This window comes from Glandiceps talaboti, chromosome 2 (assembly GCF_964340395.1).
Source record: "Glandiceps talaboti chromosome 2, keGlaTala1.1, whole genome shotgun sequence".
NCBI classification, from domain to species: domain Eukaryota; kingdom Metazoa; phylum Hemichordata; class Enteropneusta; family Spengelidae; genus Glandiceps; species Glandiceps talaboti.
Window position 1 is genome coordinate 9,357,599 of NC_135550.1, and position 27,250 is coordinate 9,384,848.

Sequence of the window (27,250 nt, forward strand, 5' to 3'; positions counted from 1 at the left end):
TGTTGTTATGAAGTACATTACTCCGACAGTTGGAGGAAATAATTAACAAAACAAGAAAATTACAAACATAATAGTACTACATGAATAAAATGGGAACATCACCAGTTTTGAAAAGAATATCGTAGCTGCTTAGAAAGTGCTTATTATGTTTTTATTTAATTTTTTTTTTGCTCTTGCCATGAATAAAATTAACAGCAAAAAAAAACAGTAACATGCAAAAAATACATTAGGCATACTCCACATGTTGACAATGAAATATGGAGCACGAAAAAAAATGACAAAATTTGTTTCTGATTGTGAAATATTTACTTGCCTTGAGGCCTTCAAAGGCATGATTGTTTGTTTGGTGTATACCCCCTCCAATGCATCTATAACATTTTTAAAGAAAGTCAGATTTTTTTTTTGGGAGGTTTGGTTTTAAGGTCAGTGATTTTTATAATTTGAATAAAGCTCAATGATTTCATAATTATCTCCATTACATGAAGATCCTATATCTACACAGATTACAGATATTCTATTTTACTGATTCAACACTCTCTCTCATTTTTCAGGGAAACAAATTTCCAACATTCATGAGAAATTTCCACTAATTCTCCGCAGACTTTTTTGATTTCTGATTTCAAGCCCACTCTCTCCCACCCCTCTTTTTAAGGCATCAGCTAACAAAGACGCCATAACAGATGATTACATAAGCTGGAGGAAAAAAAAAATATACAAATACTTTCACTGTCATAGTTAAAAATCCCTTTAATCAGGGACAAAGCTTCTGACTGAATTTTTAACTTCAATCAATACAGATCTGTACATAGAATGTTTCTAGTGGCGGTGATGAAAACTCAGCTCTTTGACACTTTTTCTCATATATACCACTCACTGAACATGCATCTTAAAAGTCGCTCCAAATAGTAGCCCTTCTTTTGAGCACTTTACATTAGTCTTCAATAGAACACAATATAGCAAGGGGTAGTTTTTGTATTAAAACCTTATTTTGACTCCCAATCCTACCCCTGTCCCGCATCCTACCCCCCCCCCCCCCAAAAAAAAAAAAAAACCCTCAGTCAAAATTCAAATCCCCACTATAGTTCATTTCTGATTAGTCTCTGTGAATGCTAGGTAAATGGTGATCAAACAAGTGATACTTCTTTGCTTCTTTGCCATATTTGTTGTCAGGTGCAGGCGATACATTTGTTACATTAAGTGGATTTCCCGTCAGTTGTGGCAATGTACTATGATGATTGGTCAGCTGTTGAGATAAAACAAAGAAAGACACCACTTAACAAACTGTATTTTCATTTCTACAAATTTTAACACATATAATTTTTTTCAGACAATCAAGGCAAAAATTTTATACCACACAAATCTACTGTCCACATTTCTTACAACATCTTGACAGTACTCAGACATTCTGCATCATATTGTTACACTTTCATTCATTTTCCTCGCAGCTCCAAATGCACTTGCCCATATTTATAAGTTCAAAGTTTCTTGTGTGTAGACAATGTGCCAAATACTGCATATTATTAGAAGTACAATACACACAAATATGACATCTCTTTTGTACATCTATTTCCTTGCAGTTATATAAGGTGCTAGCCACACATAGTAAATTTCCAGTGGCAAATTTCAGTAAGAAGGCTGTGCCTAACAATAACAATGTGGTACAATCATTGTACAAAGTGATCTACTGAAAGCATTTATGAACTGTGTCTTGGTCTTTGCTTGGGACACTGCTATATCAAATACTCAAGCTATATCGCCAACTTGACAACAGATTGAACAAATCTAGTTAAGATTCAATTTCAAGATGACAGTCATTGACTAAACTGTATGAATCAATATAAAGCATGCTCTCTGTCTAGAATGGTAGACAACCCATGACCACTACCTGTTTTGTTTTTTTGACAGATGCTATAAACATGCATCAAATACTTACTCTAGAACGGTCTCTTCTGGTGGGTCTCCTTCTTTCTCTCACTTCTTCCACATCTTCTCTGTAATACTCAAAGTATCGATGGTCTATCAGTTCTTCACAACTCAGCCTTGCATCAGGATCCATTTGTAGGCAGCCCTGTAAATAATGTATCGCATAAATAAGTATTTTGAGTAACTAGAGAAAGGTCAAAGTGTGGCTGACTAGTCAGATTGCTTCTGTTTTCATTTGTCAGATATTTTGACAATTGCCCCTTGTTCGTTACTGTGTTCATGGTGGTGGTGGGGGTGGGGGTGTTGTTTGTATGTTCCTTGTAATCTTGTATCCTATGTTTACACTACCATAGCATAGTATTGATGCTGTGTTTGTATGTGGTGGGGGGGGGGGAGGGGGAGATTGTTGTATGTGTATCTCCCTTGTAATCATATTTTCTCTGTCTTCCATTTAAACTACCACAGCATTATTCTACACTCGTAAGATGTACAACTTATACAATCTAACAATGTACGCACCATGAAAGCAAATACCACCACATTTATACTGCCTTGAAATAGACAGACAAGGTATAGAGAAAAAAAATAAATATACAATTGTAAACATACCTTCATAAAACTGAGTGCTTGAACAGATATGCCCTGAAATTTCACTTCTAAGGGTTCCTACAACACATCAAAACATAAACAACATTCTTCAGCAAATAATCTCTAAATTAAACATCATCAAGGAAAAATGCGAACTATCTTCTGTTTTTTCCCCCTCAGGGAAATTCCCCAAAAAGACCTAATGATCTCTTCCTCCCCCTTCTTTACAGAGGAGATTACTGCAGAACAGGTGTATGACAAATGAAGCAAAAGACAGCAACAAAAGACTCTTTTACACTGCCTTGTTAGTAGAGAGTGATAATCCGACAATAGAAATCGGTGAGATGGGATTGATCTACTAACCTTAGGCTAGAGATTTAGAGATAGCAAAACATAGTAGTGAGCACAAATGGAATAATAAGACAAAACATGAGATTTTTGTTAGTTGACTAATTAGATTAATTCAACAAATGATTTAAGTCTCTTGATAATGTTTTCAACTGTGCATTGTTTATTTAATGGGCCATAGCATGCTACATGCATTGAAACTTTTGACAAATGGTTTTCTTTTTTTACGCTATGTTTACTTTCCAGGTGTTTCATGTCCAGCTATTTACCATCTAGATAGCATTCCGTGTTGTTTTCCCATCACCGATTATTTGGGGTACAAATATTATGAGCTTATATGATGCATGCACTCGGGGACATAGTTAATCATTCGTGGTCGGTTTGTTAATATACATTTGGATGCCATGCAATTGTCATTAACGAGTGATGTATGATAATTGCATTCATAACAGTATACCAATCACGCTCCATTAAAAAAATGTTGTGCTGACCAGGTTTTAGGACCGTATACAAACATTGTTCCATTACATTTAACAGCAGGCATTACAAAAACATGAAATCCTGTGAGGCAAATTCCGTAATAAAATACAACCAGCCAACACCCTTAAACTTGAAATCTACACCCCTGGTAATGTACACTGTAATTACATTTCAAACTTTATAGTACAGTTCAAATTTGAGGAAGAAATTAACAACAGTTTTACAACCAAAACAGAGTGACTATAGACTTTCAATTAGGTGGCACAACCTTTTTTATGTCTCACACTATGTTTTTTGTTTCAAATTACACTGTAAACAAACTGCAGTCACTGATAGTGTTTTGCACATGAAATGTTATATTTTATCTCACTGTGAACACAAATAAATAGTTTTAAGTTTGAATCTTCCTTGTTTCATCCGACAGTGATGTTGATTTCTGTTTACGCTGAGATAAAATGTATCAGTTCATATGCTTGCTTGTTATCAGTTTATGTATTTTGTTTTTATGTAAACTGCAACAAAAAATGTGTAAGTTGTAAAAAAAAAAAAATATCTTGCTGCCCAACTGAAACTCTATGGTCACTCTGATTTGGTAGTATTTACCCTGTGAAAGAAATAATCGTGCAAGAATGATTTTTTTTCTCTTTGTCTTTACAGATCGTACCAAGAGAGCTGTGATTAAACTTACAGATTTAGAAAGTCTGATTTAATATTTAGGTGTTGTGTGGTGAGGTAGTCACCCAATCATATATCTTATAGCAAACACTGAATTAACAAGTTATCCAAAAAAAAAAATGATGCAAATTTTTTTGATCATCGTGAGTTGTTTCGGTATTTACCACAATGACGAATCGTTTGGCTGCACAACGGGTACTGTATTTGGCTTTCTGTATGAATAGCAACAATTTTTATCAGTTTTTCAAATCATCTTCTCTCTTATTTTTTTTTTTTTTTTTTTTGACGAACCATGCCATTATTATTTATTTATCATTTAAAGTAGTGTTATTGTTTTTAGTGTTTACCTTCTATCTCCTCTTAAAAGTGAATTTTGTTAATTTTTTATTATTTATCCAGAAACGTTGAGATTAATAAGTCTATACACCAGAAGTAGTACAAGTAGAAAGTATATGTCAAAGGTTATAGGCAACAGAGAAAAGAATGCTTATCAAGAAATCCGAGAATGGTAATTTTTGTTTAGCTATAGAGTACATTACAATAACACCTAAATCAGTTCTTATGTGAACATTGCCTCCTTAACTCCTGTGGACACTTATCTGATTTTTTTTCTTGGAATAAAAAAGTAAAAAAAAAACCTTTTAACTTGTATCCCAATACACCTTATGTGAAATAGATTTTTTTTTTATGTGATAATCTTTTGAACATTATTGATTGTGTTTATTTATTAATTTACTTGTTTATTTATGTTTGTTTGTTTTGTTTGTTCGTTTGTTTGCGATATCTTGATTTTACAACTCACCATTATATCTGGTTCTGGAATCGTCAAACCCTGAAAGAACTGATTTTGACTGAATATCTGTTGATGGCGTGCTATCAAGTCACCTAGAAATAAACAACACAAACAGAATATACAGGATGTATTAACAAGACTTTTGTTTGTGTGTGTGTGCGTGCGTGTGCCGTGAAATCTCTTTACGAAATCTACACCTGTCAAAGTCTCACACAACATCCTTGCATTCTAGATATATGTAAAGACATTAAGCGTCAATATGAGAGATAGAGACTACGAGATTAGGAATACAGAAATGTCTGGTTGAGTGACTGACTGCTTCAATACATTACTTATACAATTTGTACAGTGCACTTCCAAGGTGACATCGATTACATCAAATTGCTTTATTTCCTCGCTGATTATTCCATGGCCATACTTCTTCACCCACTGTCATTTCACTAACTGTATTAATACAGAAGGGCAGTAATGCTGAAAACGCATCCATTTTCAGAACTGTCATTTGTTTCAAATCGCCCCAATAAGGAACATCATTTTGTCTGAACTTCCACAAGCAGTAACTTATCGTCTTGACTGAATGAGGACCTATCAGTTATCCCATTAACTATATTAAATACACAAATTAAAAGAAAACTTTTGTGCCTACTAATCAATTTATAGGCCTTGGTGAACATTTTATAACTGATTAGATGTTGCCAAGCGTCTCCAAATGACAGTTTTAAGGCACCCCATTCATCACCAAGCAGTTGCCTTGCCAACAATCGTATTTACCTCTAAAGAGCACAGATGGTGCTTCATTCAAAATAACTAGTTAAGCATCAAACGTACTCACTACTTGCTAATTTGGTTTCTTGTTGCGACATGAAAAGGGTGGCAAACCTAGCGTCTCTCAACACCTCAGACCTGTATAGTATCTCAATGAGTATATGTGACAAATTTCCATCTGATCTGATCATCTAGTATTGATAATATCAGTCACATCACGACACGCAAATATCTCGTATTGTTCACACCTCCGTGTATGACACAAACATTTATCTCCTTTCAGTGACACCTACACCCATACTTTGATATCTCCTTACAATCACAGCTGAGAGAAAAATATTATGATATCTCGTGACTCTGTTCTCACCTAAAGTCTTCCTTATTAGGTATAGCTGGTCGACATCTGACTTGCCAGGCCACAAAGCTAGCCCAGTTAACAACTCTGCAAAAACACAGCCAATTGCCCACACATCGACTGGTGGACCGTACTGCGTGTCGCCAACTAGCAGTTCTGGAGCACGATACCATCTTGTTGCCACATAATCTGTATAATCATCACCTGGACCTGCAATAAACAAGGAAAAAAAATACATCAGATTCCACTTGTGACTTCACTCTTTATTTTGTCTTTTCCCAATACAAATAAGGAATACCATGCACAACCAAGTTGAAAAAAAAAATACAGAATTTATACCCTGGCCATTCTGCATCACGACAATGTGTGTCTATGTCACAACAACCCATGTCTATGTCATTGGTTCGGCTGTGTTCGAAATATGAGTCAAAACATTCAAAATTGCCATTTCTTTCCCCGATTTTTCTTTAATATATAGGTGCTGATATAATTATATTATTCTCCAAGTTCTTCATTCATCCGGAAAATACTTGTGACCTACGGATTTTGTCACTATGAGCCGCTAGACAACGTGTAGTGACAAAAGCCCCTTTCGGCTTCTCATATTTTCCTTTGGCTGAATGGAAATAACATCTAAGTGTGGCTCTTTCAAATTGTGATTCTAGATTTTTTGGGGGACATGATTATCCATTTTGGGTTTGAAAAAAACACAAATGTTGCATGTTATTAAGAAAAGATATTCATTACCAACAAATTTATAAACTTTAAATACTATATGCGTAAAATCAAATATAAAAAAAATAAACATCTGCAAATCTTTCCTTCAAAAAACACTTAAGCATAAGATTGAATTTAGACAGATCAAAAAATTCCATTATGTTCAAATCTTGGCTGATCTCAGTAAAAAAAAAGATGCATGAATCATACCGACACTAGAGATATACATTTCAATTTTGAAATGTACACTACTTTAACTGATAATTCTACAAGCCGAAATCACATACCGAAGAATTTTCTTATCTTAAACATCACTTGTATAACAATTTATTTAGTTTGGCTGTCAAGTGCAGCTGTTACAAATCAAGATCCATATCAAATCCTCTTTGCACATAATTCACCTACTTCTCAGTGAGGTATTCTGTTACAAATGCTATGCAAAGTATGAAAACTTTTATTTGTCACAAACACATTTCCTTGTAACTAAGGAGTGGGAGGGGGGGGGGGTGACTGATGGTAGTATTTTCATGTACAATTAACGATTCTTTTTGTCAGATAGGACAGCAGTGATGAATCATGACAATTTTTTTCTCATCACTAGTCTGTCCGTAATCTAGGTCTTTTGTTGACATTTCCGCTTTCCTAAACTAAAGCTGGTAATGACATTTGGAAATTACAGGTTGATGAAGCAAAACTCTATCTTAAAAAGCAGAAGCCTATCTTAGATTCTGATTGGCGAGAATGATTACGTACATTCCTTTTAAGTCAAACTGATAGAAAAAAGAATGCTATCCAGAATCTTACTAGCCATAAAAAGGTAAAACAGAACCCACAATCTGATTGGTCAAAAGATGAAACAGAATGTTATCCCAAATCCTATTGGTCGGATAATGAAGCAGAATGTTCTCCACAGTCTTATTGGTCAAATGTTATCCCAAAATCTTATTTGTCAAATGTTATCAAAAATCTAATTGATCAAGCAATGCAGCAAAATGCTACCCCAAATTTTATTGCCCAAACGATAAAACACAATCTTTATAACAAAATATGGCAGCACATGTCGCAACTAATTTTTGAATGCGAGAGAAAAAGTGGCAGAGACAGTAAACAAAATGGTCATAACTTCTTTTTTATCTAATTTTTCAAATGATAGTCTTTTTAGTTGTAAGTTTATCACCTCCTAGTCAAGAATGACATCTGTTACAGTTTGTAAACAAAGACTAAAAAATTCCTGTCTCATACAATGACCCTGGTGAGATCAGAGGTTATCAACATCACTAGTTGCCACTGAGGTTATCAACATCACTAGTTGCCACTGTCGACCGGACCAAGGAATTACTGCAGCGTTGTCACGCTATTTTTCTACAAATCATACTCCCACATATGTGCCTCTAACAATAATAACTTGCAGTGGTTTTGTTAGCTAACGAATTAAAAGATTAAGTGAAGATTACTTGCCCGGGTGGCTGTTGTTATTGGAGCACAGATGGCACTACAAGCGATGGTTGAGAATAGTGGCAATATTAAATTTCCTGGCAATTTTTCTTTCTGCCTTTTTCATTCAAATGAAACATTCTAATCTACTGATACTCGCAAGGTTGCCATGGTAACATCACAAAACAAAAATACACACTGAAGAGAAAATGAGTCGTGTGTGTATAGATTCTAACGTTATAAATGCTACACAAACACAGCTGTAACATATGTTTGTTTTTTTTGGTACAATAATCGAAACGTAAAAAAAAAAAACAATCGCAAAATTGTAGCAATATAAAATATGGTGCAAAGCAAACACGAAATCTGTTCATACGCAAACTTTTACACCGATTCATCATTTTCTGGTCGACCTGCCTTCTTCTTCAGTAATGTGTTGCCATGGCAATGTTAGCGATAACAAACCGAGCAAAATGTCCCTCTCAGAACACATCTACCAATTATCTTTACAAGGTTACTACTAGGTTTATGTCTAACTAACAAACTCTGGTTTTTCACATAGGATTGTGTAACTGTTACATTACAATACAATGTTGACATAACTGAAAAGGAGGGATGCAAAGTGATTTTACACTCTTAAGCTTACAGAGGCCGTCACTGAATTTCTATGCAACCCTTACTTTACACAACTGATGCTAACCTTCTAAAATAAACATAACAACTGATGCTTCTAAGACCCCCGTATATACGCTACAAAAACCTCCCTGACCCTTTACCCCCTGATTAACTTGCCGAGACCACTTCACTGCGTTCCTCACCATTGCAGGAAACTCTCCATTGTTGTTAGTAGTCCGTTATTTTTCACTAGGTTTCCATTTTTAATGAGCTCTATGTTTCTGTTAGATGGCTCGAGCTGCTGGTCATTGTGAAGAATCATCCAAACGGAACAGGAGACCTATTCACAAACAACCCTTTGTTGACTCAGACAGTATCATATCACATCAAACTACTGCATAGAGGCAAATTTTACAAATGAGAGAACAGACACCTCTAAAAAAAAAAAAAAAAAAACACTCATTCTTTCACTTGTTTCATTCTATTCTTTACACCTTAGTACCTACTTTGTTTGTGTTGCTGTTCTTTTCGGATTCTCATAGTTACTGAAACTTTGTTTTTAATCTAACCTGGCAGGAGCATAAAAACAGTATATTTCCTTTAAGAGAATGAACAGGGAAGGTGGTGGCCAAACCAATGCCAAGAATAAAACAAAGGTAAACCTCACAAAGGAATTGACTTTACATATGCATAAATTTCTATACGAATGAGACAGGCTAACGGCTTGAGTGTGCTTTTAATAGGTTTTAGAAGGGTTTATTTATGATAACTAAATGCCTAACTCCTGTTCATAATGCTCGCAACGCCATCCACTAACCCATTCTCTATTCTTCTTGTTTGATTTGTGAGACACTGTATTCTTTAGAAATTGGACGGTGAAAAGAAACGGCTATATCCAAGCTGCCAATGCAATTCTAAAAACCATGGCGATAACATCAAAGGGGTGAAGAAAAGGCCACAGCAACTAATGACAATGTCGGCTCTCGACGAAACGAACCATAAGTTGCGTATAAATTGAATCAATGACTCAAAGGTTACACTTTGAATACTTTTAACTGCTTTGAAATGAATGTACGTTCATGAATGTTGATTTCAGTGTCTATTGCACTCGCCAGATCTTTGTGTTGACTGAGTAAAATCAATATTTTGACAAATACCAGTGCACTGCGTCTATGTTTGTTTTTTTGAGTGTCTGCTTGTTTCTTTTGTTCGCCCTCACCTTCCATGATATAACTTTGATATGGTTGTATTTCTAATTTATGGAACAAACAGTGCATCTTCAATGTCATCAAGTGTGAAAATCTCATAGGAATAGCCACACAACCAAGTATAGACTCTATCTAAAATGAAACATTTCATTTTTGCCTTTTACACCTGGTCAGTTCAAACAAATGAACCTTTGAGGACCTACAGGTCTTGTCTATTCCCTGGGGTCGTCGTCCCCACAGTCTCATCTATTCCCTGAGGACGTCCGCACGTATACAATTATGACCTTTCGTGTCACGACCGTTGGATGTTAGAGTATACTCTTATTACGTATTACTTTGTTACATAAACGCTGTCAAGAGCGCAAAATGACGTACACATTCCTGTTACTAGGCAAACACACCATGTGTGGCACTTTCAAATCAACATTACGATTGAGAACAGTGATTTCTAGTGTAATGGACTAAAACTAACAAATCATACAATTTACTCATCTTCGCAGTGTGCATTAAAATTTCTTTCCCCGCCCCCTCTCTCCATCCCTCCCTCTCTCTTTCTCTCTCTCGCTCTTAATTTTCATAATTATCAGACGTTTTCTATAACCTTACAGAACCCCCCCTGTCCCCCAAAAATGGAAGAAATATCTTAAAACTGCCCCTAGACATTGTTCATACATGTCTGTGTACTGAAACGATCTACCTTCCCTTTCTAAATAACAGACATTCAAAATAGAATTAGTATATTTTATTTTTCGATTAAAACCTCACAAGTCAAAGATTCCAGAGATGTTTCCATGTTGACTACCTTTTGTCTATCTTTTACTAATGGATAGCTTTATTTTAATTGTTTGAAGTTCTAGCTACAATATAGAGCCATTTGTGACCACAGTTATGTTCCGGAATCTATGCAAGCCATGGATTAAGGAGAGAACTGTGTACATTTTAAAACTGTCTGGGTGAATTCGTGCCTGCTAGTAGCGCACAGACACAGACACACACACACATAGCAAATACCTGGTTACTATGGCAACTATGTCATTAGATTAAAAGGATGTTACATGGCTTGATCAAATTTTTGGTGATTTTTCACCTATGCTCTGTTGTATTTTCTGACAAAATTTGGTCCTTTTTTTTTCCACATTACAGTGAATGTTAGCACAAAATCAAATTATCACAAATTTAATTACATTATTTACACACAAGTAATGATTTCAGTGGTGGCCGTTTCATTTTTTTACCCATCAACACACTCTATTTATAGCCCTGAATTATTCTGAGTAAAAATGTAACAAAAGACGTCACCCCCACAATTTTGGAAGATCTTTTTTTTTTATTATCATCGTATGAACGATTCGCTCCCGGCAATGTTCCTTGAAATGTATACTTCACCTGAATTGCATTTCACAGAAAATATGACAGGAAAACGCTAATCCAATTTCTAGTGAAGAGTGCTTGGTTATACATGGCAGAGAGCAAAGCAAACTATCAGAGGCAGATTAGAACCCATTAAGCAATTCATACATGCTGTTAAATCTGTTTGTAAAATATACTTGCTGTGTGGGAGCCTTGGCAACAATTTTCCATCACGTACACGGACGACTTATTTTACGCATAAAGTGATGCAAATACATGCCATAGATCAAAAGGTGATAGATAAACCAAAAATCGTACACTGCTTTGTGGACTGTGCAATATTGGATGAAAAGTGTAAACTTGGTAGAATATTGCTGTAAAATGTTATTTTGGCAGCACTGGTTTTATAAATTCTCTGGTAAACCAACTCAATTTAAGATGTCATGAAAAAGTCTACCTGTGCTGAATGCTAAGATTGCTGTTAACTGTCGCTTATTAGGAATCATCAAAGCGTGGGACCACCAGGTAGATTCTGACAAACCGATTTGTGGATAAAGTGTCGAACAGTGTTTACATCAGGAAACAAGAACAATGAAGGTCAGGAAAGGACAAAATGAGGATATCATAAAAAAAAAGAAACACTTACTGAGTATCCTTGCAAAACCAAAGTCACACAGTTTTACTTGCCCTGACTTGGTGATAAGTATGTTTTCTGGTTTGACATCACGGTGAATACACTGCAGAAAGAAGAAAAATATGGTAAATTTTTTAAATTGTCAGAATTTTTACAAATTTCTTCTTTTTTTCTTTTTTTTTTGCAAATTTTTGTTATGACTCAACTTTATTTAAGATTGGAAGCATAGAATTCATATTAATAAATGATTGTACATCACAATTTTCTTTAAAATATCTGACAGAATAAAACAAGCCAAGTCCCTCCTTGAACTATGGGGTGTCCAGGTAATGTGTATTTAGTTACCATACCATCAAGTTGATAGCAAGTTGCCCCTACGTTTCTAAGCAACTACACGTTTTTTTTTAGACTTTCTATAGTACTAGAACAAATACCAAAGCTTTCACTTCAAACCATAAACTATCTGACTGATGTCTCAGAAAATTTGCAGTGCCAAACTCTGCAAGTAGAATCACGTATATTCCCTGCTTTCACCAAAACAAAAGATGACCCGATGCTTGGACACTGTCACATCTGGAGTAGAAACACGAATTTTGTCTCTCTACTTTCATTTTGTGAGAGAGTCAGACTGCAAGTCTACTACATTCTTTCAAGTTGTTTTTTCCCCCTCAGACATCTTATAACATGTATCATACAGTCATCCTAAAGATGACAACTGCGTGACATCTTGGAAACTTTACTACACATTTCTAGTAGTGGTGATAAGATTGTAGAGTGCACGCAGAGTTCATCTACTGGGCACTGACACATGTTGTACATACGGAGTTGAACAGACTGTCCTCTCTCATGGAACGGAAAAACTAAAATGTGCAGAAAAGTTAATTCTCATCTGGACTGAGCACGTGGTATTCACCAGACATGAAACAATGATGACGTCTACACTGTCAAATTTGTACAAAACAACATTTCAAGTCAGTCCAGTATACTTACATTGTGTTGATGGCAGAAATTCACAGCATGAAGAGTTTGCCAAATGATTCTTTTTGTGTCTGACTCTGGTACACTACAACAAGACAGAAAAGACAAATATTGGTTATTTTCAAACTTTACTGATCTTTTTTTTTTCTAGTAGTCCTAAAACTCAAAAGCATAAATAATTTATCTCATGTAAATATATCAAGAAGGTTGAGTGATTTAGCCAAAATATTCTAGGTAAATTATTTGCGCCCTTAGTTCGGAACTACTACAAGATATGATTCCTGAGCAAAGGTAACAACATTTTTTGGTTCATTTATCATGTTCAATCATAAAGTGTATCTCTCCACATCTGAAGAAAATCATCTTCAGATATCGAAAACCACCTTCATATATAACTTTTTCAAGCATACTGTCATAACAACCTGAACAACACTACGGCTGTCAAGTAAATTTACCCCAATTGGAAAATTGATTCAAAGTAGATACAAGATGTTACAATGGGTTATCAAATTTTCTAAAATCATCATATCACCATCGAGGCAAAGTTTCTACATACCTAAAAAACTAGAAGTACGGCATACAAAGTTGGGTTACATGTACAGAAATATATTATCATATCAGTCAGTAGTTGCTGTTCTACAATATTTTGTGCTTTTAAGCAAATTTGATTCATTACTAATGAACACCATTCTTGTGACTCCACAAAAATTTAGTGATTCCTATCCTTTTAACTAAGGGGGGTGGGGGTGGGGGTGGGGGTGACCCACAAGAAAATCCAGTTTGTAGCATTTTCATCCACAAATTCAAAATTTTGTTGTCAGTTATTAGAGACACTGGTGTGCTACATAAATAAACACATGAACTTCATATAAGTAAATAGTGTTTTTGCTAAGGGTGGTAAGTAGGCAAAATCTACTGGGGTTCCCATGTCATTTTACCAGGGTTCCAAAACAAAATTATCACAGACTCTATGGAAGAATCGTCAGTTTTACCCCTTTCTCTCTTTCTGTTACCGAGGTTCCCCAACCTTAGCAAAAACACTGTAATAATAGTAGACAAATACGTTGTTTTTGGTTTTTTTATTAATATACTGTTCAGACCAGAGCTTACCCTCTTGGATGATATTTTTCTAGTTCATTCAAAACTGTGCGGTCACAATATTCAAACACTAAATGTAGTTTACGCTTTCTTCGAAAGACCTCCAATAAATTAACCAAATTTGAGTGTTTCAGTTGCTGTGAAAAGAGAAAAGAGATAGAAAAAAAGTCAGTTATGATGCATAAAATGCTGCTATCAAAGTCAACTAAAAATAGAACCTTTGTGGTGCAATTAAATAAAAAACAATGTGGAACTACTCTAGAGAGCCATTTGTGACTGGTATTTGCAGTCCATACTGCTATTTGGGGGGTGGGGGGTGGGGGGTGGGGGTATTTTTAATTTGTTTGTTTTGTTTTCTTTTGTGGGGTTGTTCTGTTTTGTTTCTTTTCCAAAGTAACAGATAACAGAAAATCTGATAAACTTGGTGTTATTTACTATACATTCAATTGGACTTCTGGTAGGAGACATTGAAAAAATCTTTTAATAGATTTTTTCTCTTTGCTCTCCCCACGCTAAACCCTGAAAGAAAACAATGGTTTGGAATCTGGTATGTGGATAAATAGTTTTTTGGGGACAGATACAATGGCACCAGCAGTAACCCTTTAATGGTGTCAGTACCACAATCTTCTTTGCATTGCTTGGGTGTGTATTCATAATCGTTTCCTCAAATAGACACATTTCATTTACCTTTGCTAAAATCACTAAACAAAAGCCTTTGTTATGGATACACATCAAATCTGACGCACTACAAATTTCGTGACATGTTTTCTAGATAAAAATAGTACTACTGTCTTGCAGTTAGTCTATATTTGGGCAAGAAGATGAAATTAGCAGTCTATCTTTAAGGTTTGTATTCATCGAGTGTTTCTCATTGTATATCAAACTGTTGTAGTAACCAGGTCACAACATTACAAAAACTCCGCAAGGGAGGCTTTTGCTTTTCAATTTCTAGTTTGTTGACTATGAACTTTCTTTCAAAATGGCCAACACACAAATGACAATGCACTTGGATTAAAAAATTCTGAACAAAAAAAAAAGGTGCTGAGCCGGATGTAAAGAAATAAAAGTACAGAAAATTAGCCATTGTTTACAACTTTACCACACACTATCTTGTGATTGTTATTGTTTGAAATCAGCCAGAGAACAGAGAACGCAGTAGTAGAAGTTGATACTTTGAAAATTCTGGACATTTTCGACTTCTTGATGTTACGATCATATTACAAGTACTACACATCGACGAAATGTAATAAACACTTGAAATCAACATGGATATTTTAGTTGTAGAACAAAGATGAGCTCATTTCGAAGTGAAAAAAAAACTCGCAAAAAATCAATACAACCACAATTGTGACTTGAGCAAAGCTATTTGTGAAATCTCAAAATCAATAACACTTCATTGCATTATGATGCGTCGCAACTCCACAGAGTACATGTACAGTACAAGGACATGCTATATCCCTACATAGGAGTAGAACGAGAAACACAGAGAAACAGTTTCACACTCAAAGACTAAAAGGCACAGAGGACAAAAGACTTGTTGCTATTCGGCAAAACCGGTACCTGAACACTACTATCACATTACAAACTGGTATTGATGTTTCTTGTTTATCAAATGGTTGTGGGGTGGGGAGTTGTTTCTATGCAAGCGACCAGGGAATGTAGAACGGCGGCGGTCACTGTAATGTGGCCCCAGACCAAGCTATGTCAAGAGGGATAAAATGGCAATGACTGTGATTAATTACTGTCCTGGCAGCTGAGCAAAGTTGTGTCAACAGCAAACCTCCATACCTTTTTACATACACTTGAAATAGCTACCCGAGAACCAAGTTTTTCCACCAACTCACTTTTCGGTGAAAAAAAAAAAAAAAATTTCAAATCAACTACACTATTTAGATAATAACGAAAACAAAGACATCATTTACGAACCATATATTAACCGACAGATGTGGGAAATCTCGAAACTATGATGTCCGACATAGCTTTGTTTACTAGATTACACTTAGCTAGGATGTCATTTTTGTTGCAAATCAAATAAGACTATTATCTTTTACCATGACGGTTGATAAAATATGCCTGGCTACGACAAACAATGTTCAGCCTTGATCTCATTTGCCCATTATAAAATTCATGGGGAGTTAGTTAGCAGGAATGGATTCTTGAAGACAGAGATTTTGGCCGTGCATCAAAAACTGTACCAGGTACGTTGCATCACGCCTTGGTACACTGCCAAAATCAAAACACACACAGTGATAACAACACTATACTTAAACCCGGTGACGACAGCCATAAAAACATTCATAGTACAAATTTAGATATTAAAGTTTCACATACAGTTATTTTTGTCAAATTTATAGTCTACTCAGTTCAAGTGAAAAAAGACCAAAATTTATACATGAATACAACATTTGTATCTGGATCAAATTGTTTGTTAAAGAATGGTGGGTTTTTTTTGAAGATTAATTTTCAACATCATATTTCAAATAATAACCAAGTTGTTGATAACACATGAACTGTATTTTACCATTCCATCCAAAACCTGCTCACTGCCATTTTCTGACGACAACGACCGACATTAATGAACAACCTAATGAACTATAACCTACGTTTTTCATTCACATATTTAAGATCTCCATGGTGAAATAATCATCGTTGTCAACAAATGCCTCCAGCCCACCCCAACATTTTTTTTTTCAATTTTACAAAGTATATCACTATATTATTGTATCAATAGAATATCGTGTTGATTAGGTCTGTGGGAACACACACCAACACCATGACAACAAAATGATTCCCCAAATCCCCTCCTGCGACTCAATACATACAACTCTGCTTCATCAGGTCACTGATTATCAGTAATAATTTAGTTGAGATTTTCGTACACAACTCCCACTGGGTCCAATTTAGATGAGCTATACAAAATATTGCTGTTACACACAAAGACCATATGGGCATAGTTGAATCATTTTATGGAACGAGAGTAGCGGTGCTTTGAATTGAATCATCAAGCTCTCATTCTACGGATTCTGTTGATATTTTTCACCGAACAAACCTTGTCAAACTGATAAAAAAAGAGAGTTAATAACTTGCAAATTTCACAACCTACGTTATACAGGAGGCCTTTCACACAAAAGGAAAGACACGCAATGAAAATGAAAAGCATACGGGAAGTCTTTTCTTTTTGACTCTAAAAATATGCTGAGCTTTCAAAAAGAAGGAAAATGGTTGTGAGAGAGTGTAATATGCATTGCAAATGTCAAAAATAAAAACTGACACATCAATCTATACCGTTCCAATGATTTAATTCAAAAATCTGATATATCATATTTCATGTAGCTCAGCTGAATAAATTCATCCTGGTGGGTTACAGAACATTTCAATACTTTGTTTTATGAGCCCGGGCTATAAAAATCTGTGTTCAAACAAAAAAAAAAAGACTTTTAGCAAGCCAGCACAAAATGCAGCTCTGGCCTATAATCTCCAAGACTTTTCTAGAAATGTACAATGAGAACAAACCGGAAACCAAATCTGCTGGCGATTATGACGAGTTGTAGTAATAATACTAAATAATTTATACTACAATCACAAAATATTGCAATCTTCATTTCCTTGCATGAAATATTAAAGACAATACAAAAGACCTATCAGGAAACGACACGACAGTAAATTTACGTCGTTGCTATAAACCGCACAAATTATACACTGTTCTACTTTCAATGACGACCATGGATCCTTTGAAGTAGAAAATCAAACTTGATAAATCATACCGCTGCTTTATTATATTGCTGACGTCAGTGAATACACCTCAACATTTTGTCAACGTTAAACTAAGTCTAAAAATACACCTTGTCAGGCGAAAATGACTAAAGTATGAGTTTGCTGTTACCATAGTAACCATGATATCACGCCTACAAAAGAACAAAATGTTCCCAGGTGAGGTTTTACACACACAATGCACTGATAATGATATTACCATGACATACAGTCGGGGAATTACATGAACTAAAGTCTATTTTTAACAAATATTGTGAACACTTGGGAAAGACTACTTTGAAACTTGCAAAAGATACTACAAAGCCATTGGATGAAAATGCTCGTTGACTTTCACCAAATCCAAATTTCCTACCTCTAAGAAAGTTTGACAATGTATCCTTCACTGGGCGTCTTTATTCTGTATATAAGACAAAACCAGACGAGGTACACTCTATTTGATGTAACTCGTAAAATGTCTGAAGCCTTGATATCTTTTCTATAGAGTAGACTACTCAATAAACCATCATAACATCACAATACAGCACCACACAAACATACATATACACACCCAGCCTGACTCATTAATTTTCAAGTTCATTTATAACAAAAAGTAATATGTATAATGGGTGGGTAATAGGTGTGTCACACTTGTAGTATTAAACAATTTCTACAATAATTTACGGTCTTCAAACATAACCTTGGTGATAGATTTAGATGAAGTACTAATATAACCTACTTGGGGACTGGGGTTGGGAGAGGGGGCAGGGCTTTGGGCGCAGATGTGTAAATATGCAGGACACAATTCACGACAATTTAAGACCATCTGTAGAATACGTCCTTAAAACCAATCACTTTGAGGTGATTGAATTTTCACTAATTTATGTCTCAATGGACATTTGGGAATGTGCATTGTAAAGATAGTGGCATTACACATTAAACGACTTTGGAACTTCTGTAGACAACATCCTCACTCCATGTAGACCAAAATGACAACCATGATGGAAGTGTTTTTCAAATAAACTGCATTGATGTGTATTGTCTATGATGGCAACGTTAACAAGTAATACATATTTTGTAAAACCTGTCTGATTAAAATGATGGGTTTACCAGTTTTCAAACAAAATTTGAGTTCAAACGTAATGTGTAACAATTTACAATTCATTCCAACCAGGCTTCCCTCTGTCACTTTCAGTAAAATATCTTGAGTTAGCAAAAAAAAAAACAGCTAGGCCAGAATCCGGACCAATTTCAGCACACATAAGTAGAACAGAACAAAATGGTATTTCACAATAGACACAGTTTGCAGCCAAAAAAATGCAATATGTATCAAATCCATACCAATTTTCACCGCACTTCACGTTAAACTCCAGTCACACAGAACAAAGTAGAATTTCAAGCTAGACACAGTTTGCAACCAAAAAATAACCCCAATGGTTTCAAAATATCTCTCAAATCACTCAAACATAAATAATGAAATATTGCGGACATAAAATAAAATTGGTCCTAATTAGACTAAGTAACAAAGACTAATTAGTCTCTTTGTTTTGATAGATTGCCATAAAATCATAATTTATAATGCCAAACGAAATGGCAATTAAGGGCAATTACTTGAGGGACAATTTTGCAGATATCATAAATCTCTCTGACAAACTGAAGAAGTTTGACCTTTTTATCAGATGATGCAATTCATACTCAAGGCCTGTTTTTTTGGAATAAACTGGGGAGAAAAATATGCCATGCCATGCCAATACTACAGATTTTCAACATGGAAATCCAATGTAAATCTAAGCTTCCAAGTGGCCATATGAATGAGGATTTAGTATTTACATATGCCAAGTCCTTGTTTGCAACTCAATAAATTGCAAATGATTAATAAATATGTATCATGTTTGTTATTGTATTACAAACATTTAACACATATTTAAGCATTTTGCAATGTACTGAGTGAAAAACACAGACTTAGTCTATGTTATTTCACATTGATTTTTAAGTATAAACTATTTTTTCATACAAACTAAAACGCCAAAATAAATACCACATCCTCGTCCATTTGGCCACTTTCAAGTACAAGTCTCAGTTATAAAAATATGTCATTTTTTGAGATGCGAGAACTTTTCAAAAAATTTGTCAGCAGAATGTGCTGGAACAACTTATGATTACAACAGAAGTGACCTGTACTAGACTGGTTTTTTGTTGTTGTTGTTTTTGTTTTGTTTTGACGACATTGATAATTACAACATTAAGTTCTAATCTGATTAACCTCAAATATTCCCCAGGTCAGGTTATCTTGTTATTAAGCCCTTCTACTTTACTGTTTCATGGGAGTCTGTTGATTGGTGGTTGAGTTGTTGCTAGCGAAAACACATCATGGCATTCAAAGCCCTTTAGTCAAGGAGCTGTTACAATTTAATTAAATTTTGTGTAATTAATATTAACTGCGTCGTGCAAAAAAAAAGCTGTACGACAAAACTTAAAACACTCACGATTTAAAACAAAACATTGAATTGCAGTGAACAGTTTTTGAGAAATGCTCACAGGTTATGTCGGAACCACTGGTGTTTGCTCAAAATCCACTGAAAAACCATTCACAAAATTTGTGTAATGCCATCCATTATCATACATTCAACGAGAATGATTGTCAATCATCAAATTTGTCCTTTTTTTTCATAAAGCTGTCTATACCATCATAATATGTTCTAGTTGCTTCCTGTATTAACCAAAAGAATCTGTCAGCAAACTCTCTCGGGATTTTTTTTATTCAAGGTTAGCAAATAATTGACTCATGAAACACATCATGGCTTGGCAATGATCTCCAACTTAAGTGCTGATAGAACTAAACACATTCTTAAATCTAATGAGAGGGTTGCCAGGATGCAGCTAATATGGGCAAAGACAATGTGATGACAAATTCCAAGTTAAATAGGCCAACGACATGGCTGGATGAAGTTATCAAGCCCCTAAACATAGCAACATAAACAAAACAACAGTCTTTGAGCTTGACCATAATCAGTTTGAATGAAAGTTTAATTTGACCATCTCAGAGAGCTCGTGGAAACGAGAAGTTTTTTTGCTTTTTTTTTACATAAGATGCATAGATGCATACTTGGACCAGGTTATTATAAACACATTCTGTCACAGAGCCATGAAGCTTTCAAAATGTGTTATCATTAAATAAGGTCATGTCTATGTAAAAGATACTGGCCAAGGCTGCATTAGGGGTTCAAGCAAAACAAAACTGTTCAACTGTCCACAAATGCATTTGCTAACATCCCTTTCAACAATTACCACTTATACTTTCTCAGGTCACCAACATTCACTTGCCATCCTATATAAACCCACAACCCTCCAGCAACTGCTTACTGTTACTACCACTACACAAAATAAAGGCAGACTGCATTGCGAATTTTTTCTCAAGACTTTTTGTGTTCATACAATGGCAAACCACTGAAGTAGGATAGATGTTTATACCTAGCAGGGTTTAGGGCTAGGCAGGTAATGTTATGAAACTCTCCATTCAACAATTTCAATCACTAGGACTCACACTTTTCTCCCACCTGCTGGTTTGAAGTAAGATTATTACCTATGCCTTCCTTGTTGTGTGCAAGTTGGCCATCATCTCATTGGGGGTAAACTGTGACCCAATTAGTGCACCTTTCTTTACTTCTTTGACTAAAATGTCTGCATCAGCAGTTGGTGTCATTTCCTATCAGATGAGAACTCTCTGTGGTTCAGTAGTTTCCCCCCCCCCCCCTCCCTTTGCATTGAATGGAAAACTAGCTGTTGGCACTACTTTCTATACACACTGCGCTTTTCTACTCCTATTTTCCCACACTCTCAACATGTTACAAACTCAGTAATCCTATGAACACGTGTATAAAACCTTTTGTTCAAAATTTTAAAAAAATTCTGATTTTCATAAAAAAAATTTTAAGCACAAATCAAGAATGGATTAACTTGTGTTGCAGAACAGAAGACATCAGAACCCCTGACGTACTTCCTGGAACAAAAAAAAGGTTGGTGTCGTTTCATGTAAAGCAAGCTAACATCCAACAACGCAGTACTCGGTAAATTACTATTGTTCTACAGGTTTATATTTTTTCAGCAATCTCCAGGCAGCTCTGAGGGAACTTTTAGATTTCCATTTCAAAGCATACATACATACATACAGTTACGTCAAAGATAACATAAAATACTTTTTCAACAACCCACAGGAGTAATTCCACCATACAAAGTAAATGAATGCTTCCTAATTAGCAGACAAGTTTACATCTGTCTTAGCTTTTCGACATGTGTAAACATTTATCTTTTAAATTGAAAGAAAAACAACCCAAAGACAACACCAAACACACTTCTCTAAATTTGAAGTAAATACTACAGTACTGGGTACAAAACTGACCACAACTCGCAAGTACCAATTGATCAACCTATTATTCTGACCTCATAATATGCCAACATTTTTCTTCGTTGATCGAATTTTGTAAGCTATAGTACAACCTACTCCATTATGCAGGGCTCAAAATTAGCAGTGCAGTCAACTTCAAGTTCAAGGGCATTATAGACTACTAAACATTGTATTTTGACTAACAAATTTACAAGGTAGTATAATCTGTTAGCCCAATGGAAATCAACGGAAAATTGCAGTTGAAACCGTTCACTTGGATAAATTTGACAACTAAGCCCGAAAGTTAAATTCGCACCATTTATTGACTATGATAATGAGCATTTTCTTCCAGTGAATACAAATGTATGATTCACATATTCGACAAAATTATTACAAAATATGATGTACTTGTAGTTTCAACTGTAAATGACAGTAGGTGCACAAGCAAATCGAAAATATCCTCCAGCAATTCTACCCCTGATTCTTCACCATACATGTATGACTGTCACAGTACCATCCATCATTGCAAGGAATACAAAAATACTAAGTTTATGTTCTCAGCAATCATCTGTGGGTAATAATATACCAATATTTCATGCCCTAATATGAACATTTGGCACAACACAAAACAGGACAATGTGACACTGATTTTTTATCACTCAAGGATATGATGTTGACAGATGACTGAACTCCAGCAAGTTTATTCTATCTTCATACGTTTAACTTAATTTTCATTTTTGGACCCAGAGAAAACAAGTAGTTCATGAAAGTTCATGTTTGATTTTTGATGTGAGTGTTTCTGCTAATGATCAAATGAAGGGGCAAGTGATGTCACATCAGTTTCAATAGTACCCTTCATTATACTCCCCAATATTCTCCACATGTTGCTAAATCATGGTATTACGTAGAAATATACATTGTTGTCATGAGATGAAAATCAGCAACAGTGGATCTGCAGCTATCCAATGTATGATGTAGATTTCAACTATTGCTGATTTTCCTATCCCCTACCCTCTATCCCATCCCCTGGTTTAATCTCACCACCATGCCCATCAATCCCCCGAACAAAAGTCACAACATATTTCTGATACAACACCCGTAGTCGTACAGCCAATGACATTACCACACACCCCAAAATTACACATTTTCTGTTCAGTGAGATCACTATGAGACAAAGTAAAAACAGAAAGTAATCGATACCACTCATGTTTGACAAATTCTCGTCAGATATACGAACTGCATTGCCTTGTAGCAATTGTTTTGCAATTTATACATAGGCAAAAAAAAAAACTTTGCTCTCTGCCTAGGTTGTGATTTACTGCAGAAGGGGGCAAAAATGTGAAACCCTACAACAGCCCATAAAATGGAAACACATTGGAATCATCATTCTCTCAATAAAATGAAATGTGAGCTCATGATGAAACCACAGAGAATACTAAATACATCCAAGTGTATCTTTAGTGTGTGACACCCAAAAGACAATGACTCACACACACATACTCATACAGTGATACACATACATTGTATACTTTGTTCTTGTGACATAAACAGAGGACTGGCTTGCTATAAAACTACACCTATTGTCCAATATTGCAACCTTTGGAACTGGTTACCATCAACTCATAGTATGGCATCGCTTTCTGGAACTGTTTGGAATGTAGAACTTTTGTATATGATACACATACATGTACAACTCGACCTTGCCACTTAGTACCTATTGGGTGACACAAATATGCATGTCACATTGCCAAATGAACAAGTTTGGACAAAATTGCAACAACTATAACTGATAAACTGGATGAATCCATGACAATCAATGTAATTAATTGCAAGCTGGAAGTTTGACTTCCCTAGAGCACTCTACAAAAGAGGGTGGCAACTTAACTCGTATTGAACCTTCTTCATGGGCCATTGGCCACGGTGAATGTCAAAATCTTGTGACGTGAGCAGGTAACATCAAAACAAAATTCTTTGGAATTTCGTTGGATTTTACCTGGCACCCTCTCCAAAATGATGACAAAATGTAAAGGTCCTATTATATTACTTCACTATTGGCCTGAATGTTCCTCCTGCCAGTGCTGGTGTACTCAAGTTTTAACAATTTAATGAAATCCCAGGAAAATGATCCTTTCATTGTGTGAAATACAATATAAATATTGATGCATTCAAAATCTCTTCAGTTGTGATAGTATGTTTGTGTAGTACTACATGTAGTAGAAGTAGTAGTGGGTTGTATGTATGTATGTATGTATGTATGTATGTATGTATGTATGTATGTATGTATGTATGTATGTGTGTGTGTGTGAGTGTGTGTGTGTGTGTGTGTGTGTGTGTGTGTGTGTGTGTGTTTATATCCCAAATTAAATGTTTCATGTTGACCAGATGAAAAAAGTTCAAGTTTTCTAGTCTAATAATTGTTTCAAATATTGTACGACACAGATATCAGATGCACACAAATTGTCGAATTTGACTACCGAAAAATCACGTATCACCGTAGCAACACTTTCTCTAATTTTTTAATTATATTTGTGTATTTACATTTAGGACTGAAAGTGGTGTTTTTCAATAGATATTTTCAATGTCATCAATGCAGTACAGTGTAGTCAAGTTAGCGGGGCGTAATAATTGCTACACCTCGACAATGAATATTCGACTATCCTATGATGTCTGCTTTGTAAAGGACAATTGCAACGAAAACGGTACACAAATGTTTGTCTATTTGATGTGATATTTTCTATAGTTAACAAAAAAAAATCCTGCCCCAACTCACCTTTAACATTCTAATTTCTCTAAGTGCGATCTTCTTTATAAGAGGATCGTCCTCACTTTCCACAAAACGCTTTATTGCGACAACTTGGTGTGTGTCCTTATTCTTGCATTTGAACACCACTCCGTACGACCCCTCGCCAATCTTGCCTAGTTTCTCGTACTTGTCCATGGTTTCAGGAAAAGACAGTCACTGTAGTGTATTGTAAATAGGTGGGGGAAATAGCCTTTCGGTGTTTGGTTCTGAGTAAATCGTCGACTATTATGTCGCACTCGACCAAGTGATCCCAACTACTTCGGTACTGATTGTGCTTGGCTGTTTAGAAATGGCGGACAAATGGTAGAACCCTCGAAGTGGACTGTTGGTACATAGCACAGAACGATGCATCGGCTTTCTAGAATCACTCTTGACCTTGGAAAGTGTAGCCACAGATCGAAAGTTATATACCCCAACAGCAATGATGATGTACTTTTGACGGTAATTTGTGATTTTCAACAGCGATAAAGAACCATTAAAGTTGACAGCTCCGTGTTCGATCAACTCGTCGTCGCGTGCAAATCTATTCACTGACAATATATACCTCTCTTGCACGATCGCTGTACAAAAACGCTGTCGTACGTCAATCCAACCTCAACAATCCGCTATGCTAACTTCACCTGTCGAAGGGAAATCAAAATAAGAGTTCGGATCAGAAGGGGTAGCAGATATGAGCGCTACAAACTGCGTTCTTCACTCCAATTACCGACCATACCTCAACAATTCAACTTCCCACGTATATATTTTCACTACCTTACGTCTATGTGAAATCAACATGTCGTCATATGCAATGTCATATCATTCCGCTAAGTGTGAATATAACATTCGACTTCAATAAATATCAAGTTTTCGCGATGACATCATCAAATAACTAGCCGACCTTACCCATATGACTATTCATTTTCCAATAAGTATGAAAAATTTGAATTTCTATCTCAAAATATCGTGTCTCGAAAACTATGAACGCACTATTTTCTTTACGCAGCATAATATATAACCCCTTGAGCTGTGCACAGTGGTCTGTTGTCATTCAGATTATTTCTATGGAGACAAGGATTCACGTGACCACTCTAATTGCCTCGTAAACGAAGCCTCGCAGTTACCCTAAAATAAACTACACTGCGGTCACGAGAATTAAGTAGGTGCTATCTATATAATATTTGTCAATAAATAGACACAACAACATTATATAAATAAATCAAGGAAATGATAAGTGGGAAAATTTAGAAAATTCGTGCCGGGGAATGAAATAAATGCAGGCCGCGATTGGAAGTTTATTTTTATTGTGTTCGAACTAATAATACAGCGTTGTATCACTGTTTATTTAAATATTTTCATTTTAATATTTTGTAAATGACAATTAAGCCTTAAAGTATACAAACATATAAATATTGACATATATCATTTGTTCAGTTATGAAATAGAAAACACATAAATAAATTGCAAAACAGTAAATGGTAAGCTTAATTGTGTCATCGTCAACTTAGAATTGCACAAAGAAAGTCTAATTTCAAAACAAAAAGGTGTAGGCCTAGCCTGGCCTCTGTATATAGTCACCTTAAAAAAAAGAGGAAAATATTGCCCATTGGTTCTCAAATAGCTAAGAATAAAACCAATCTCCATTTCAAATGGTATACTTTTTTCTGTACAACGTATTTTTTCTCGAATTATTAATTGAATTAATTACGTTGTCACTGAATGATATAGCCGCCATATTTAAGATTCTATCCCATGCCACTTTGTGAATAATATAACATATCATTTTAGAATATGTTCAAATTAAATATAGACATGAAAGTCGTGGAAAGACGCATTGTCACTGTGGCATACAATATACTGATATGCAAATGAAGACATGATTTAAAAATAAAATAGTGCATATATAGTTGTGTAGATCACGAGCAACCTATAGTCGACAATCACTTACACTTATTATTTCTCATTATAATATTGATATTTAGTATTTATACACTTTTATGGAATTTTGACCGCCAAAGTCACGATTTTAGTGACACGGCATGCACTTCGCCACTAATATCGCAACTAATATCATGCACTTCGCCACTAATATCGCGACTTTTTCGTTAAGATTCCATGGAATAATTAAATATTTCATGACCCCCCCCCCAAAAAAAAAAAATGGTACCCGGTAATTATATGTAGCAGCTGTAAATCGCTGCGTTTGTTTCTCGCAAAAAAAGATGTCAGAACAAATACTGTAACATTTTGATCCAAGGTGTTTTGATAAAGCTTACTTATGTACATGTGGTCGTCAATATTTTGAGCATACTCTTTGAGAAATTATTGTTCTGTTAACATGTTTTCACTCATTTTGTCAGATTCTTTATTCGCGCT

General features: G+C 35.3%; 1 protein-coding gene across 1 annotated transcript; it reads right to left on the reverse strand.

Annotated features, from left to right (window-relative positions):
- Nucleotides 1-25,640, reverse strand: LOC144448661 (cyclin-dependent kinase-like 1). The gene is made up of 9 exons (XM_078138942.1): nt 24,863-25,640; nt 13,974-14,098; nt 12,876-12,948; nt 11,898-11,988; nt 5,940-6,137; nt 4,817-4,899; nt 2,533-2,589; nt 1,934-2,068; nt 1-1,243 (listed from the first exon to the last, which is right to left on the reverse strand). The coding sequence occupies exons 1-9, from the start codon at nt 25,028-25,030 to the stop codon at nt 1,094-1,096; spliced, it is 1,080 nt and encodes a 359-aa protein (XP_077995068.1). The 5' UTR covers nt 25,031-25,640; the 3' UTR covers nt 1-1,093.
- Nucleotides 25,641-27,250: the final 1,610 nt, after the last annotated feature.

What these genes read in the sequence shown, in the direction of transcription:
- LOC144448661 (XM_078138942.1), bottom strand. Translation starts at nt 25,030, where the DNA reads ATGGACAAGTACGAGAAACTAGGCAAGATTGGCGAGGGGTCGTACGGA. An exon ending in ATTTCTGCCATCAACACAAT is followed by an intron (nt 11,989 to 12,875) that starts GTAAGTATACTG and finishes TTCTTTCTGCAG; the next exon opens with TGTATTCACCGTGATGTCAA. An exon ending in AAGCACTCAGTTTTATGAAG is followed by an intron (nt 2,069 to 2,532) that starts GTATGTTTACAA and finishes CATTATTTACAG; the next exon opens with GGCTGCCTACAAATGGATCC.